The 17,437-nt window shown below is 44.8% G+C and overlaps 1 protein-coding gene across 1 annotated transcript; it reads right to left on the bottom strand.

Moving 5' to 3' along the window:
• Nucleotides 1-1,676: 1,676 nt before the first annotated feature.
• LOC143127221 (carboxypeptidase Z-like) lies at nt 1,677-16,674 on the bottom strand. Its single transcript, XM_076288565.1, has 11 exons — nt 16,549-16,674; nt 16,063-16,095; nt 13,842-14,216; nt 10,391-10,612; nt 8,179-8,408; nt 5,483-5,644; nt 5,045-5,206; nt 4,508-4,643; nt 3,869-4,008; nt 3,041-3,140; nt 1,677-2,408 (listed from the first exon to the last, which is right to left on the bottom strand). The coding sequence occupies exons 1-11, from the start codon at nt 16,640-16,642 to the stop codon at nt 2,056-2,058; spliced, it is 2,007 nt and encodes a 668-aa protein (XP_076144680.1). The 5' UTR covers nt 16,643-16,674; the 3' UTR covers nt 1,677-2,055.
• Between the last annotated feature and the right edge of the window lie 763 nt (nt 16,675-17,437).

Raw genomic sequence — 17,437 nt, 5'->3', positions numbered from 1 at the left:
GATCAAGCTCTTTTGCTTTTTAATAGTGCTGTAGAGTGGATGACATTCATTGTCCAAGATGTTGATCAGTTTGTTCAGGGTCCTTTTGTCAGATATTGAAGTGATGCACTCCAGCTCAGCTCCCACTACAGAGCCAGCTTTCCTTACCAGCCTGTCAATTCGCCCCACATCCTTCTTCCTTGTGCTTCCTCCCCAGCATACCACTGCATAGAAGAGGACGCTGGCAACAACAGACTGGTATAACATTCTGAGGAGCTTGCTGCACACATTGAAGGACCGCAGCCTCCTCAGGAAGTACAGCCTGCTCTGCCCTTTCTTGTAGAGTGCGTCAGTGTTGGCTGACCAGTCCAGTTTATTGTCCAGGTGGAGAGATACTTGTAGGCGCTTACAACCTCCACATTGACCCCATCAATGGAGACTGGTAGCAGAGCGGGCTTAAACCTGCGGAAATCCACCACCATCTAGTAGTATAGTATAGTATAGTATATATACTCTTTTGATCCCGGGATGGGAAATTTGGTCTCTGCATTTATCCGTGAATTAGTGAAACACACACAGCACACAGTGTACACACAGTGAGGTAAAGCACACACTAATCCCGGCGCAGTGAGCTGCCTGCAACAACAGCGGCGCTCGGGGAGCAGTGAGGGGTTAGGTGCCTTGCTCAAGGGCACTTCAGCCGTGCCTACTGGTCGGGGTTCGAACCGGCAACCCTCCGGCCACGGTTGCCCCTTGGTCTTTGAAGTGTTGAGTTGAAGGTGATTGAGTTTGCACCATTGCACAAAGTCCTCCACCAGGCTCCTGTACTCCTCCTCTTGCTCGTCTCTGATACACCCCACAATTGCAGTATCGTCAAAAAACTTCTGCATGTGGCATGACTCGGTGTTGTAGCAGAAGTCAGATGTGTACAGGGTGAACAGGACTGGAGAGAGCACAGTTCCCTGTGGCGCTCCGGTGCTGCTGATCACAGTGTCAGAGAGACAGTTCTTCAGTCTGACGAACTGTGGTCGCTCGGTCAGGTAATCTGTAATCCAGGTTACCAGGTGAGCGTCCACACCCATCTGCAAGAGCTTGTCTCCCAGTCTGGGGTTGGTTGGTGTTAAAAGCACTTGAGAAATCAAAGAACATGATTCTCACAGCACTTTTCCCCTTGTCTAGGTGAGAATGTGTCCTGTGTAGAAGATAAGTGATGGCATCGTCCACGCCCACTTTCTCCTGGTATGCAAACTGTAACGGGTCTAGTGCATGGTGTACCTGGGGTCTGAGCATACCTAAGACCAGTCGCTCCATTGTTTTCATCACATGTGATGTAAGAGCGACAGGTCTGTAGTCATTAAGCTCACTGGGGTGTGGCTTCTTAGGGACGGGGGTGAGACATGATGTCTTCCACAGTGTTGGAACTTGTCCGAGACGTAGACTCAAGTTGAAGATGTGCTTCAGTGGCTTCCCCAGTTCAGCAGCACAGGCCTTTACAATTACCATTACAGACACTCCTCCAGCATAGACTAGCTTGGGGATAAAACTGAACTTGAAAACATGACTTCATGGTGAAATACCTTCATAGAAGATCGATCCAACCACTAAGCCATTCTAAACACACTGCTAAAATTGATGTGTGCAGCTATATGCCTTGGAAGCAGTGAGGCGTTTAACACTGGAGATTTCACAAGAACTGCTAACAGTATTATTTCAATATAGTCAATCAATAACTTTATTGAACAGGTGAAAATATTTTTATTACAAAAAACAAGCAAGAATGACTGTATGCCGTTTGTATCAATACAATTCAATACAATACAACCTGGAGGACTATTTCATGTGCCAGCAGATTTTATGAGTGATTTGGTCTTGTACAGCCTAACATCCTGCCCCTGCTGTCTACAGCAGTGATGTAGACGATGTAGACCAAGCACCATGCATCCAAACATTCAGACTTCATTTGGGTGAAATGTTACAAATTCCCTACGGGACAAACCGTGAAAGTGCAAAAGCTTATGAGAAGGTATGGGAGTTGAAAGGCCTTGTAATGACTGACAGCTACCACCAGAGGGAGCTCTAGTCCAGTTTGAGCAGCCAGTTGGGGGCCATGCCTGTGGACCGAGCGAAGTAGGACCACCACCACGGGTTCTCCTGCCTCTCGATGCCCGGCTCTGCCTCGTCTCGCACGTTGTACCGGCCAAACTGGTTGTAGGGGTCGAAGCGCTCGTATGCAGCGGGGATGCTGGGCAGGTGGTAGTCGTCATCATCTAGGTCCAGTGGCGCCCTCTGCAGGGTGAAGTCGACACGACCGGCTTTCTCAAGGCGGGCGGGCAGGTAAATCTTCTTCATGGCTCGTGTGTAGCCATGCGCCGAAGCCGTCACAATGTGGATCCCTGGAGTCAGGAGTCTCCAGTAGTCTCCATTCTCAGCTGTGGAAAACAACACACAGGAAGGCACGCACACACACACACACACACACACACACACACACACACACACACACACACACACACAAGCACCAACACACACACAGATACACATGCACCAACACACACACACACAGGGATGGATTACTGCACGGGCCTACCGGGCCCAGGCCCAGGAGCCCAAGGGGTCAGGGGGCCCTGAAGCCCAAGCCTTTGCATGGAATCATTGCCTCAATATCAACAAATCAGGATGTAGGCTATGAATCTGATTTAATTTAGTATTGGCCATCCCCAAAATGCACCAGAATACAGGAAATCACATCAAACAAATGAAAAAAAAAATGTACACACACATACATTCACAATGGCATACACACGTGTGCAAGCGCATACACACACACACACCTCACACACATATGCACACACAAAGACATACTCACCGAAAAAAAGGCACGGAACACACACGGAAAAACAGAGTCACAGTTTATAAAAACTGTCCTTACCATGTAATACTCCTAAGTAATTAGGAGGTAACACAATTGTTATTGTATTGTTAATGGATAAGATTTGTATGTCTGTGGTAAGCTGCTTTGGACAAAACCATCTGTGCGGCAGGCACGTGTGTGTGATCTTGCCTGTAGTGACGTCGTGTCGAATGCCTTTGACAGAGATGATGGCTCCTCTGATCCCCTTCCCCTCCCCGTCCTTCACAATCCCCTTGATGCCACGGTGAACCTGAGAGGCACACACGGATCACACTAAAAAACCAATCACAGCGCACAACGGGAGTCAATCAACTCACTCAACAGAGGGTTCCAAACTACCAATTAGAACACACAGGGGATTGCAATCAGCCAACTGGGAATCAATTACAGTGCACAGCTACATCACATTTATTATTTATGGCATCAGTCCACCTGAAATGCAAGTGGTTTAGACAGAAGCATTGAAAGATATCAATATGTTAGGTATTTTTAATGTGCCATTGGCTGTATTACTGTGCCAATGGGAAATATCATATTCTTTTTAAAGTGGTAATTAAGTTTACGTGTTTTTGGTTTCCTACTCATTATGTTCTAAATTGTTAAAAGCATCATGACTTTAAAGCTTAATTTAAAAGGTGTCTATACTTAAAAGGTGACTATAGTTCTACATGTTTAGCAAACCTAATTTAGCCTACTATGAGCCTTTTAACTGAACCAGTTTTATGCTGTGTTCTAGACAACTCGTCTGGAGTCAAGTTCTCCAGTTCCCTTCCTGACTAAGAGGTCATTTTTTCTGACCTCCTACACAAAGAAGTACGTTGGAGCAGCACGGATATATCCAGCTTTCAACTTGTCTTGAAACACAACATTAATCAATTTGGCTTGTTTGCTAGATAGCTTTTTAGTGCAGGGGCAACCCTGGAAGAGGACTGAGATGATATCCTTGGTTGTTCTGGGAGAGACCAGATATGACCTTACTGCTTCCAGGAAGCTGATCAGGGCTTCCTTGTTGTCTTGCCAGCTGGTGTAGAGCTGTTCTTCTGGGGGGAACTTGTCACAGCCCAACTCAATTGTCAGCTCAAAGCAGTTTGTGTGCAGGTAGTTGAAGTCCGCCATACCTGTCCATAAGATAAGAGTGAAAAATATGAATAGAACAATGCAAACCAAGGTATTGTATCTAGTACAACTTAAGTGTGCAGCCTTGTGGAATCCTCTAGATCAGTCTGGCTCTACAAACTACTGTAATTTCCCTTTGAGCATCAGAGTCAAAAGCATCTCTACAGCTGAAGCCGATGTCACAAATTTATAAATCGTTGTTAGCAAAATGAAACAATAACAAAGAATATGAAATATGATCCTCCCACTGAATCTGTGGACATTGTTTATATGCTCTGTGAGTTTGTTTATGTGTTTAATTCTCTGCTGTGAGTACACAAAGTGTACTCTGATGCTGACATTGTTTACATTCTCTGTGTGTTGTTGTTTATTTGTTTGTTTCTCTTCTGTGAGTACACAAAGTGGGCGGTGCCCCATCTGATGCTGACATTGTTTACCTTCTCTGGGTGTTGTTGTTTATTTGTTTGTTTGTCTTCTGTGAGTATACAAACTGGGCATTACCCCCTCTGATGCTGTACCACTCTGCTCCATTGATGATGCTGCCCTTGTCGGTGAAGTCGCTGCCACATCGCTCTGAGTTGTTGCTGGTCATTGTCCTGTGGGAGTCGGCATACACTCTGGCCAGCTGCTTAAACACCTGGGGAACGAGAAGGGAATTAAAGGTCGTTCACACTAGGAACGATTACAATAAAGATAAAGATAAAGATAAAGATAAAGATAAAGATAAGGATAAAGATAAAGATAAAGATAAAGATAAGGATAACGATAATGATAAAAATAACAATAACGATGACGATTACACTAAAGATAAAGTATAACTATAACGATAAAGATAAAGTATAACTATAACGATAAAGATAAAGTATAACTATAACGATAAAGATAAAGTATAACTATAACGATACTAGTGTCCACACTGACCAACTCAAAGGAAAGGTGTTTGGGCAGGTCGTAGGGGCAGGAGTGAGGGACAGCGAGTGTGTGTCTGTATTGATCTGTGTGTGTGTGTGTGTGTGTGTGTGTGTGTGTGCTCCTTGCCTGCTCGTCTGGTGTGGGGGAGAAGAGGTTCTCCTCCTGGGGATGCTTGGACAGGTCGTAGGGGTAGGACACCAACAGGTCACCTCCGTGTAGGCTGGCCGACAGCACAAATGGAGTGGAGCGCATCCACTTCATCACAGCATAGGTTTCAGGAGCCACCGTCTACACACGCAGGCACGCACGTACACACAAACACACACACACACATACAAACACACACACTCACACACACACACACACAATACACACACACACACACACACAATACACACACACACACACACACAGTGTGTAATATGACAATACATTTCCTAGAATAGTGGACATTTTATTCTACATTTTTCAGTTCTGTTCAAAAGTGCACGTGGACCAGTGCACAGTGGCCAAATAGTTTTCTGGTTCTTGTGGTGTTGTGGTGCAGCCATGCCAAACTCCTACCTTACCAAACCAGTAGGCGTCGGGGATGGGGATGTGGTCAGTGCGATGGAACCGGTAACGCCGACGGTTGTAGGCAATGGAGGTCAGGTCCGGAAAGTTGCGGTTGAGGTCGATGTTCTGCCCGTTACCCCGACCCGTCATAAGGCCCTCATACCTGCCATCCTGTGGCATTCAAACACCAAGGTTAAAGCTGAACACTCAAATTCTGGGCATACGCCATCATTGATTTGATGGTGTATGCAGACTATTTGTCATCATTACAATCATTCATTAATGCCACCAGTGGGGTTGAAACACCAGAGGTGCATTCAAATTTGCAAACATAGGTGAACGTTTGCAAACAGTTTTCCGTTTGCCTGGAGTTTTCGGCAAATATTTGGGAACAAACAGCAAACAGTCTGCGGAGGTAGTTCTCCGTGAACATACAGTGGAACTGGACGTGAGCTTGATGAAGATAACAATGCAATTACGTTACAATGGAATGTTAACACCAAATCGTTCAAAGATTAACTGTTCAAAGAAAACATGTTCACCACGAACGTTCGCCACTGTTTGCCAAATTTGAACGCACCTCAGGTTCACAATTACATTGACTCTGAGGAAGACGTGTAACACACATTGAAACATCAGTTTTCAATAAATAAATACATATTCTTTGAACATCTGTGTGCTCCAGTGGAATCCTTTGTTACAAATCACACCACTCCTGAGAAGCACCAGACTGGAATTTGGAATTTATTGTGCTTATAGAGCGCCAAAACATAACACATGTATCATGGCGCTTTACAGAATGTAGGCAATCAGAGAAAGAAGGAAAGAAAGGAAGAAAAGGAAAGCAAGAGAGAGGCCCATGGGTAACAGGGGCGAGGAAAAACTCCCTAGAATTGGAGATATATATAGGAAGAAACCTCGAGCAGATCCACGACTCAAGGGCCTGACCCATCTGCCTAGGGTCAGTACATGACAGTAAGGTCTGTATACATGACAAATGCATATGATAGTCGGGTGTAGAGAATAAGACATGGTGTTAAGCACTTGAGCTGAAAGTTACAAGAGGTGGGATGATTACGTATCCGTTATGGTAATTCGTTATTCCTGATTTAGTGACAGAAAGTTCAATAGTCCAGCGTTGGGATTGTCCAGGGGAAGGGAGTTTTCGAGGGGCATGTGGTGACTGGTCCCACCAGCGGAATAACAGCTGTAGGCAAATGATTGGGCACATGCCAGAACGCTGCTTTATTTTCACCCAATTATTGAAATAGAAAGTAGCATTGTGTTCACATTTGATGTTTGTTCACAGCAAGGGTCACACGTGTGTATAGTACAGTATATAGTATACAGTAGCAATAGGAAGTGTTTTAAAACCCATTTGTTTGCATCAAACATGAACATGAACATAAGCATAAACATGAGCATAAACATAAACAAGAGCATAAACATAAACAAGAGCATAAACATAAACATAAACATAATCATAAACATAAACATAAACAAGAGCATAAACATAAACAAGAGCATAAACATGAGCATAAACATAAACAAGAGCATAAACATGAGCATAAACATAAACATAAACATAAACATAATCATAAACATAATCATAAACATAATCATAATCATAAACATAAACATAAACATAAACATGAGCATAGTAATTTCAATGTTTGTAAACATCCAGAGCCTAGGTTGGCTGCGCACGCAGCATGGGGTCAGAAAAATGGAGCAGCTAATAAGCTGGCATTTTGAGCTGTCAAGGTATGCACTTTCATTGTCGTTGTGTTGCGAACCGTACCTTAATAAATTAATCTTCTTAACTAATGGCGATTGATTGCCTGATCCTGATAACAGAATGGGTAGACGAAGTTAGCAAGTGGCCAGAGATTCATTGGCCCGCCATATATTTATATACCGCCTATTTGGTTGACAAGCCCAGTGTGTATACCCACAAAAAAGTAGTAGGCTACAAGTAGGCATTCTTGACGTTTCCTTGATGTTTTCTTGATGTTTCAGTCAATTCACACACACACACAATTCAATGGGATGGAAAGCTTTCTGACCCTGGTATGGGTGTGCATTTTCCTGTGACGTGGACCGTGAATGGGTCAATATGAATAAACATAAACATAGATTTAAACATAAATATAAACATAAACATTAAACATAGGGGGGGCACTGACTACAGTGCCTACGGGGTCCACTTGCCCATGGGGAGCTGTGTTCGAGTCTGACCATTGGTCATTTCCTGATTCCACCTCATCTCTCTCTTCCTCTTGTTTCCTTTCACTCACTTCACTGTCCTAAATGAAAGGCAACCTTAACCGTTTTCTTACCTTAACATAACGTTTCCAAAATCATTTTGATGGCACAAAACCTCATAACATGACGAACAGCACTGAACGACCTAGCAACTGTCTGTGTTCGGGTAGGAACACTGCCACCCTCCTCCCCACAGGAATTTGGAGATCCTTTTCTACAGACTGCTGTCGGTGCATTCCCATTATATTATATCGGAGTTATGTTCACACTTTGTTGCAAAAGAAGCATATTAAGTTTGTTTATTACTGAGCTTCTCAACAAGAGCGGGGGCCTGATAGCAAACCTTGTTTAGTGCTGCTTTAAAGGCATAAAAGCCCAAATAATATTTAAAAATGTACGTGTGCACTGTATATATCGTTTTTGTGAGCGAGGTGGCTCACCTCGTCGTAGTCGATGTCCGCGCCGGTCTGCGACTCTGCACTGGCGAGCTCGTAGCCGTCAGGGTTCATGGAGGCCAACATGTGGATGCGGGTGGTGTTGACGAGCGTCTGCACGCGGATGTTACCCAGGTGATACTCGGAACACAGGTACTGCGCCAGGTAGAGGAGCAGCTCACGCCCCAGAGCCTCGTTACCGTGCATGTTAGCCACGTACTTCACCTCGGGCTCCACTGGGAGGGAGGGGAAACACACACACACACACACACACACACACACACACACACAACCACACACAAACACACACACACACACACACACACACACACACACACACACACACACACACACAAACACACACACACAGAGACACACACTCAGACACACACACACACACACACACACAAACACTTCTGTTAGCCATGTATTTCAGCTCAGGCTAAAACAAGGTAGACGGAAGCACGTAACACATACACTGTAGACCCTGGATAGAGGGATTGAAAGACTACACACACACAAATCTGAGCCATAAAATCAAATGTCACAGAGAAAGGGACAGAGAACAAACCCAAACTTAGGGCGCTTTCACACTAGACTATTTGGTCCAGACCTGAGTTTGTTTGGACCGATGGTTCGGTGATTTTTGATAGTGTGAATGCAGTCTACGGAAACCGGGTGCGGACCCAGGTGTGGACGCGAGTCTGCTAGAAAACAGGGGTCTGGTGTTCGGTTCGTTAGAACTCCGGTGCAGTTTGAATGCTATCTGTTCCAAACCCAGAAAAGAAACTGCCGTTTATGTGTCATTGCCAAGCGATATTGATACATAGAAGCTAGTGTTTATGACATAAACGGACCCGTTTATGTCATAAACACAAAAATGTAATGTGAATGGAGACCAGCTGGGTCAGGGCTAGGGGGGAGTAATCGCACTCGAGTACGGTCCAGTTATACGGACCCAGTGTGAAGGCAACCAGTACTCAGATGGAGACATCCATCCATCAGTGAATTCCAGTTCCAGTTCCAATTCCATTTATATGGATTTATCAGTTTTACAAGAGGCATGTTCTTACTGACAGATTAGTAGGAAGACATTAGCCTTGGTGCCCTCTAGTGCCCATTTGAAGAAACATCGGACACTCACTCACTCTCTCACACACACACACACACACACACACACACACACATACATTTAAATGAAAATGTAATGAAGGATTTTAGTTATTAGTTTAGTTAGCTACTCAACACACCTCTACTGTAACTCCTCTTCTTGTAGAGACGCAAACATCCACACACTCACTCACACACACACACACACACACAAATATTCTCTGTCTCTCTCAATCTAAAACAGCGATGAATTCTAAGTTTTTGTTTCTGGAGGACAAATGTGAAATAGTCTGTGTGCCTGGTCTAACGGAGTCCTAATATTTACTGATGCTCATAAACTTTTATTGCGTTTGGCGTAACAAGCCACCAGGAGCTCACTGCCCGCTGCACACTCTGAACAGTAGGAACAAGTGACGCACTACCTCATTCTGCTCAGCCAGCTGTCTGAGTCCCCAATGCCCCTCTCTCTCCCTCTTCCTCTATGAACACATGCAGAAACATCTCGAGGAAACATCACATGAAAGAGCAATCTGCCTCTTCTTACACTACTTTAAAAGTGTGTGTGTGTGTACACACCCTCTTGTCTTGTTCCATCTTACATGTTTGTCACACATTGACCCTCCCTTCTCTCACAGCAGGGCAAGCTTTGGTGTGGCGTGGTGTGGTTTGGTGTGGGGTGGTGGTGTGGTGTGTGGTGTGGTGTGATGTGGTGTGGTGGTTTGTTGTGGTGGTTTGGTGTGGTGTAGTGTGGCATGTTGTGGTGTGGTATAGTGTTGTGGTGTGGTGTGGTGGTTTGGTAAAGCATGGTGGTGTGTGGTGTGGTGGTTTGGTGATGTGGTTTGGTGTGGTGGTTTGGTTTGGTGTGGCGTGGTTTGGTGTGGCAGTTTGGTTTGGTGTGGTGTGGCATGGTGGTTTGGAGTGGCGGTTTGGTTTGGTTTGGTGTGGTGGTTTGGAGTGGCGTGGTGTGATGTGGTTTGGTGTGGTGGTTTGGTTTGGTGTGGCGTGGTTTGGAGTGGCGGTTTGGTGTGGTTTGGTGTGGTGGTTTGGAGTGGCGTGGCGTGTGGCGTTGGTGTGGTTTGGTTTGGTGTTTATATGTGTTTTGTCTTACATAATTCATGCTGGCCGGGGTTTCTGGAAAACTCGATGACCATCAGGTCCTTGCCCTCGGTGCTGCGTCCGATGGTGTAGGTGCGGGCGATGTCCGGGCAGTTGCCGGCGGTGCGCTTGAGGATGTTGAGCATCTGTGTGTGCGTGTGGTAGACGAACTGCAGGATGGTGGCCGGCTCTTCAGGGGCCACACTAGCCGCCAGCATCTCAGGGGTCTCCTCAGCTGCAGAGAGAACCGCAGGGGAACTTCAGCTACAGGAACTCAGCAAGAACTTTGACATTAACAGAGGGCACATTAAAATCTCAGGGGTCTCCTTAGATGCAGAGAGAACAGCAGGGGAATACAGGAGATCTACAGGAACTCAGTTTCCTCTCTTCCACCAGCTTCCTGTCACTCTTTATTGTTCACCTCTGAATAAAGGCAAACAAAAAATAAACAAAAGCAAATTCAGGAGTGAAAATATAATCAGGAGAGCAGAGAGAACATTTCAAATCACACTCTCACCTAGTGAAGTTTCTGAAAGCAGTATAAATAGGTTTAATACCGGTACTTACAGTACACAGTGTAAGTAGCATACATAACAGGCTTACAGGTACATAGCTCAGAAAAGGCTGAAAGCTAAAGCTTGTGCCAGATAGCTGACTTCTATTATACATAACTCCACACTGTGGTAATAGAGCTCCATTACTGATTAGTGACATAAACAAAAATGGCTTCATTGAAGGCCTTCAGATGTAACTTTGGGACACTGCCTATGTTTTGTGTAGAGGACTACATGTGGGGTAATTGGGAAAAATGGGTTTATTTTGCTCCAGAACCATCCCTTTGAAGTTGATGCTTTCCGCCACGTTCTCGGCTCTGTAATCTGAAAACAATATTAGCCATTTTTTGGAGCCGTCATACGTGTTTCCTTTCGGGAGGCAATACTGGCCCACGAACCACCTGGTGTTGTTATGACTCAGATCCTATCCCCATTCATCCTGAAAGAAGGAATATCTCTTTTGATCTATTCAATCAGTCCTCCTGGACAAATTAACATACAAACAACAGGCGAAGCCTAAAAATAGACCCAACAAATGGATCCTCTGTCTCTTGAGTCTATTATGATTTCACCATTACAACACAAAATGATTTAATTTACAACATACAGTATAACATAACAAAGTTAAATACATTTTGGCAGAGTGGGCTGTTGTTTCAAAGGGTAAGAATTCGGTGATATGTTGTTTAGCCTTGGAAATACCAGTGTGTGTGTGTGTGTGTGTGTGTGTGTGTGTGTGTGTGTGTGTGTGTGTGTGTGCGTGCGTGCGTGCTCCGGATGTCTACAAACACGCACAGCAAAGCTGTCCCGGTCAAAAACAAAACATCAAAGAGAAAAAAATATAAACAGGGAAACACACTTGTTGCCATAAACTTGTTTTCAAACAGTCCTACTGTCTCTCTCTCTCTCTCTCTCTCTCTCTCTTTCTCCGTACACAGTCACACAAGCAAGAGAAAGCTTGGAAGCAATTACCAACATAGCCGTGTGGACAGGACATGTGTTTGTGTTTTTGGGTTGACTTGGAGACACGGGTTCCTTTCCGCAGTAACCAGAAATCCATATTAACAAGCTACACTGTTAGCATTTACAGTGTACAAGATGTGTGTCTGTGTATGTGATATGGTGTGTGTGTGTGTCTGTGTGTGTGTGTGTGGGTGTGTGTGTGTGTGTGTGTGTGTGTGTGTGTGTGTGTGTGTGTGTGTGTGTCTGTGTGTGTGTGTGTGTGTGTGTGTGTGTGTGTGTGTGTGTGTGTGTAAGTGTGTGTGTGTTGTGTATGTGTGTGTGTGTGTGTGTGTGTGTGTGTATGTGTGTGTGTGTGTGTGTGTGTGTGTGTGTGTGTGTGTGTGTGTGTGTGTGTGTGTGTGTGTGTGTGTGTGTGTGTGTGTGTGTGTGTGTGTGCGTGTGTGTGTGCTTGTGTGAAACAGTGTGTGCATATGTATACGTGAGTATGTGTGTATGAGTGTGCATGCATGTCTGTGTGTGTTTGACCATAAAGCGGCGAGAGAAATAAAACTGCAGGAGCCCGTAGTGGCCTCTGTGGCTGAATTTCATTTTATTGCGCTGAAGTGGTTAACGAGGTGTCTACCGAGTTTACAGAGAAATGGTCTGCTGTAAAACTACCTCACAGACTGACTGCCTGTGTGTGCCTGTGTGTGTGTGTGTTTGCGAGTGTGTGTATGTGTGTGTGTGTGTGTGTGTGTGTGTGTGTGTGTGTACAAAGACTGTCTGTGAGGAGTCCCACTTAAAGGGTGATCTGAGATCAGCTTTCTGCACCCCCATCTTAATGCAGGGAGGGGCTGGGGAATTAAATCAAAACTTTTAGCAGCTACTGAGCTGCTGCCATTGACTAATGCATTAATAACCAGACATACTACACACACACACACACACACACGCACGCACATACACACACACTCACGAACGCATGCACGTGCGCACACACACACACACACACACACACACACACACACACACATACTGTACACACACACACACACACACACACACCAGTTCAAAGACACTGAGCTGCAATGTCCTCATCTAACCCCTTGCTACACATTGTGGCTGACAAGCTCCCAGGTGTCCACCAACATTGATCACTTCGACCAGTGACCTCTGACCTTTCACCTCTGATCTTTAAGGGGACTTCCCATGGGGGCCCTCAAAACTTCTCAACAGCTTCATAATTGCAATATATTCTCCTATAGTACTCCTTACTGATATATGTATCGATATAGAGGCTGCTGTATCGATACAGCAACAACACAAGAAAAAGCATCAGAGAAAACAGAAAAGTTAAAGTCATGTTAAATTTGAAAGTTAAAGTTAGTCAGCCTGAGATGAGAAACATAACTATTAAATTTTACTTTTAAGATCTCTGTGGGTCTGAACTGTAAGTGTTTTTAAGTTGTGTGGTCCTTATGACTTTGCCAGCACTGTTTTGTAGAATTATGGAGAACAGCTGTTGGAGTATGGAGTAGGACCTGGTTATTATTCCGAACCAACAAATGTTATTGCCATATGTATTATATCATGGCTTCTGTAGCATAATACATATTCAGTGTTTCCCACAGAATTGAATTCTATTTGTGTCACACACACACACTCACACACACACACACACACACGAGGGAAATCATTTCTGAAATACCTTAACTCTGTCTAACCCACAGTATGGTTGATACAACTCCCAGGAGTCCACACCCCCAACACACACATACACACAAACACACACACATACAATCATACACACACACACCAAAGGATAAAATCTATATTTCTGGAGCATCTTCACTGTACACATGTACACACGCGCACACACACACACACACACACACAAATACACACACACTCGCACACACACACACACACACACACACACACATTGATCTCTGACCTTCCCCCTCTCACCTCTCAGGCCCTCCAGGGGGTCGTAGCATCCTTCCTCCTTGCTGACAAAAAAGCGGTCGCAGTCCAGGAAGTATGGCCAGGCCATGCCGATGGTGTCGAACGCGTGGACGCAGCGGCGCCGCACGACCTCACACACGCGCCGGCACGGGCGGACCGCGCGTCCGGCCTCGCAGCGCGGCGTCAGCACCGAGCAGCCCAGCAGACGCACATCCGGCGTACACTCGCCGTTCAGCAGCGAGTGGACGACGCTCAGCAGGAGGTACTCCACGCTCTGCTCCACGTCGTCGCGGTTACGGTGCTCCACCAGGGTGGGGTAGATGGTGTGTGTGTAGGGCATGTCATCACAATAGCCCTGTACTATGTCTGTGCATTTGGCTGCATGTATGTGTGTGTGTGTGCATGGGAAGGATACACATACACACAGTCAAACACACACACACACACACACATACACACAGAGGAATACAGTTAGGCTCAGGCCTAAAACCAATTAGATCATACATTATACCAATGGCAATGCACATGCCTAACGTTGTACATAACTAGTAGACAGTGACCTGGCAGGTTCTTTACGATATGCTTCGTAGCCCTCAAGTCCACAACTTTGCTGTTTGCGCCTCACCCTAGCCTGGCTAGCGCCACCACTTCTCAATGAGACGTGGTCTGGGAACCAAACGTTAATTTTCTCGTATTTGAAAAAAATGCCCAGATCCGTTTATTGGGTGCAACGGATGTCTATCAAATGCGTCTGTGCATAGCTCATCATCGTCTTGCTTTCCCCCTTGTTCTGTGATTGGTCCCCTATCTCAGGCGAAAATTTGCTCCATGGTCTCCAGGCTGCCTTAGCAGCGTGAATCAAATCGCGTGCAAGGCAGCATGGGAACACCCAGGCTAACCTAACCCTACCTGAAGAGCTATTGTTGGGCTACAGTCTAGTCTTTTAGTAGGGCACATGTTTCTCCTTAGGAGAGGGGAGAGGAGAGCATAAAACTGCTTCATTCACGGTGTGTAATAATGGTCATTTATTAATGAACTAATGTCTCAGTCAGTCGGACTGAGGTTGGAACAAGTGCTTTGTCCATATTATTTACAGGCTATGGGTTGGAAGCAGTGTTTTGCTTTACTAAGGAGAAAAACAGCAAAGTTGTGGACTTGATGGCTACAAATCACATCGTAAGGAAAATTGAAGAACCTGCCAGATCACTGTCTACTAGTTAGTTAGTCTACTAGTCTACTAGTTAGTTAAAAACAAGTTGTTTTTTGTGAAATAGCTGCCCCTGCAGTACAATCTATCAAGGTCTGCAGGCTCCTATGACACTGTATTATTGTGTTGTGGTTGTTTATCTGCACGTGCAGTATGACCTATCAAGGTGTGCAGGCTCCTCTCTTTCTTTTGTGAAACATGTTTCTCCTACCCGTGATGATGAAGGCTAACCCCAGGGGGCACTGTGCTATTCCTTCAGATAAATATATCATCTTTGCCCTGACTGGAATTAACACATGAATATTTTACAACCTCATCGATCATGAGCATGTATCTCTGACAGAGACAGAGAGGGAGGGGGGCTATTACAAAAAATAGCTGAACTACTTCAAGTGTCAAAACTGCAGTGTTCTGACTACAGTTTTGGAGGAATTGTTTGCAGTTTCATGTGCAGGAAATGCCATTTTTGGACATGAAAAGCTGTATTGCTCTGCGTACAGTAGTACTACACTTTACTGCAGGACTGCAATATTTTGGATATGAAAATACTATTTAATTGCCTAGTACTTCAGAGAAACTGCAGTTTCTGTGTGTTCCCTGAGGCACCTCACCTGCTATGCCTGTGGATGTTTCCTCTGTTCTGTCCTATGCTACTTACTCACCCACTGCTGTCAGAACACAGAGGGCCTTTGTTTGAGCAAACGGCTGGCATTCCTGACAACATGCCTGCTTAGGACTGGTTGGAGAAATTGTTAATAGTCACTGGGGGCTGTTATAAAATAAATCCACCAATAATGTCTTCATTTTTACCTGCCTTTCTTCCCTTTGGTATGTCGACTGTTCTTGTAACAAACTTTCACTAAAACCACAGTGAGGAAGGTTCAAGAACAGCATCATATCTATTACACGTAAGGGGCAATATAAGTACGCTTTGTATCGAATAATTCTGTTGGTCTGCGAGAAAACATCAATCCATGTAGTTAGGCTGCAGCAAGTCTGATAATCGCGAGAACTTACGTTTAGGAGGTTCCACTGGAGTCTTGCACCATCCTGCGAAACAAACGGATCGCATCTGTTACTTCGGGATGCCTCTAGATGGCAAACGAGTGTGGAGTTTCTTACTACAGCCATGTAGTACTACTGTGGACACATTACGTTACCCTCTCATCATTACATTTCTCAAACAGATATTCCTCCCATGTCACTTTTTTTATATAGGCCTATACCTAACTTAAATTTGATAAAACTATTAGCCATTGTTTTGGTAGGGCCAAATAAGGCATGTTTCTTTCTTTCGTGCTTGTCTCTTAGACAGAAATATTTTATCCAAGGGAATAATTAAGCATATGACTGTTCTACGTGCTGATAAAAGCTAACAATGTATTGACATGCTTATTTCTCAAGTAATAGCCTACCTGACACTCTCCCCCCGTTGCCGTTTGTTAAAACATGCTTAGACTGTCTAGTCTAAGACAGTTGGGTTTGAAGTATTGGATACTTTACCCAAAATTTCCTCTTCAGGTTCGCATCGTCGTGGAGGAGCACACCAGATAGATGCAATCACCGCACTTAGAAAAACAACCGCCTTCATGGCCATCTATTCAGTGTGTGTGAGTGTGTGTGTGTGTGTGTGTGTGATGTGGCACTTTAGGCTGTGTGCTGTCTCCGTTTTAATTGCACGGAGTGCAAGAGCGACTCCGACGACTGAGTTTTTATTACACGAATTACGGTCGCCTATCAAATTACAAAGGAAAATGTTTTAGGAGGAGAAGAAAAGTCACATGCAGGCTATGAATCATAAACTCGCCTCAGATACATGGCTTATGTTTCACGTATGAGATTATGTTTATGTTGTAGTAATATTAAAGGGGGGGAAAAGACCAAAAGAGTTTGAGGACTGAGGATATTGAGGATTTATATGTATTTGCACTTGCAGATGTCGCCGCCTGATGTCACACACTTCCTAGCCGAACAAACGGGAAATGCCATGAGTTGTGGCGCAAGTAGTTGGTTGTGTGCCTGAAACGACTATATCAACTGAACCTCTTGCGCTCTGGCACTGTCTTATATTTCAACTGATGCACCCTGGGGATGTTCTGATGCGCGGGCTTGAATAATATTTGATGATTGTCATCATCATTCTGCGTGAGGTCAGGTTACCACAGTGCTGGGGAAACCGGGTCTCTGAGCTAACTTTATTGTGCAAAGTTCACAAGAGTCCACACTAACATACCAGAGATGGCAAGTGTGTCCTCACAGCATGGAATATTCAGTTGTGGCTACATCTATACTAATCTATGTTCAAAATAGAACCAGATACACTCATATCTGATTTTAACAACACAGGAACCTTCCAAGAAAACGTTAACACAATCTGGCGTAAATGCAGTTC

Source organism: Alosa pseudoharengus, unplaced genomic scaffold (assembly GCF_046254945.1).
Source record: "Alosa pseudoharengus isolate Yale_2024_CS ecotype anadromous, Long Island Sound unplaced genomic scaffold, YU_APseudo_1.1 YU_APseudo_1.1_scf_17, whole genome shotgun sequence".
NCBI lineage: Eukaryota > Metazoa > Chordata > Actinopteri > Clupeiformes > Clupeidae > Alosa > Alosa pseudoharengus.
Note: the sequence above shows the minus strand (reverse complement) of the source record. Positions and strands in the feature narration are given on the sequence as shown.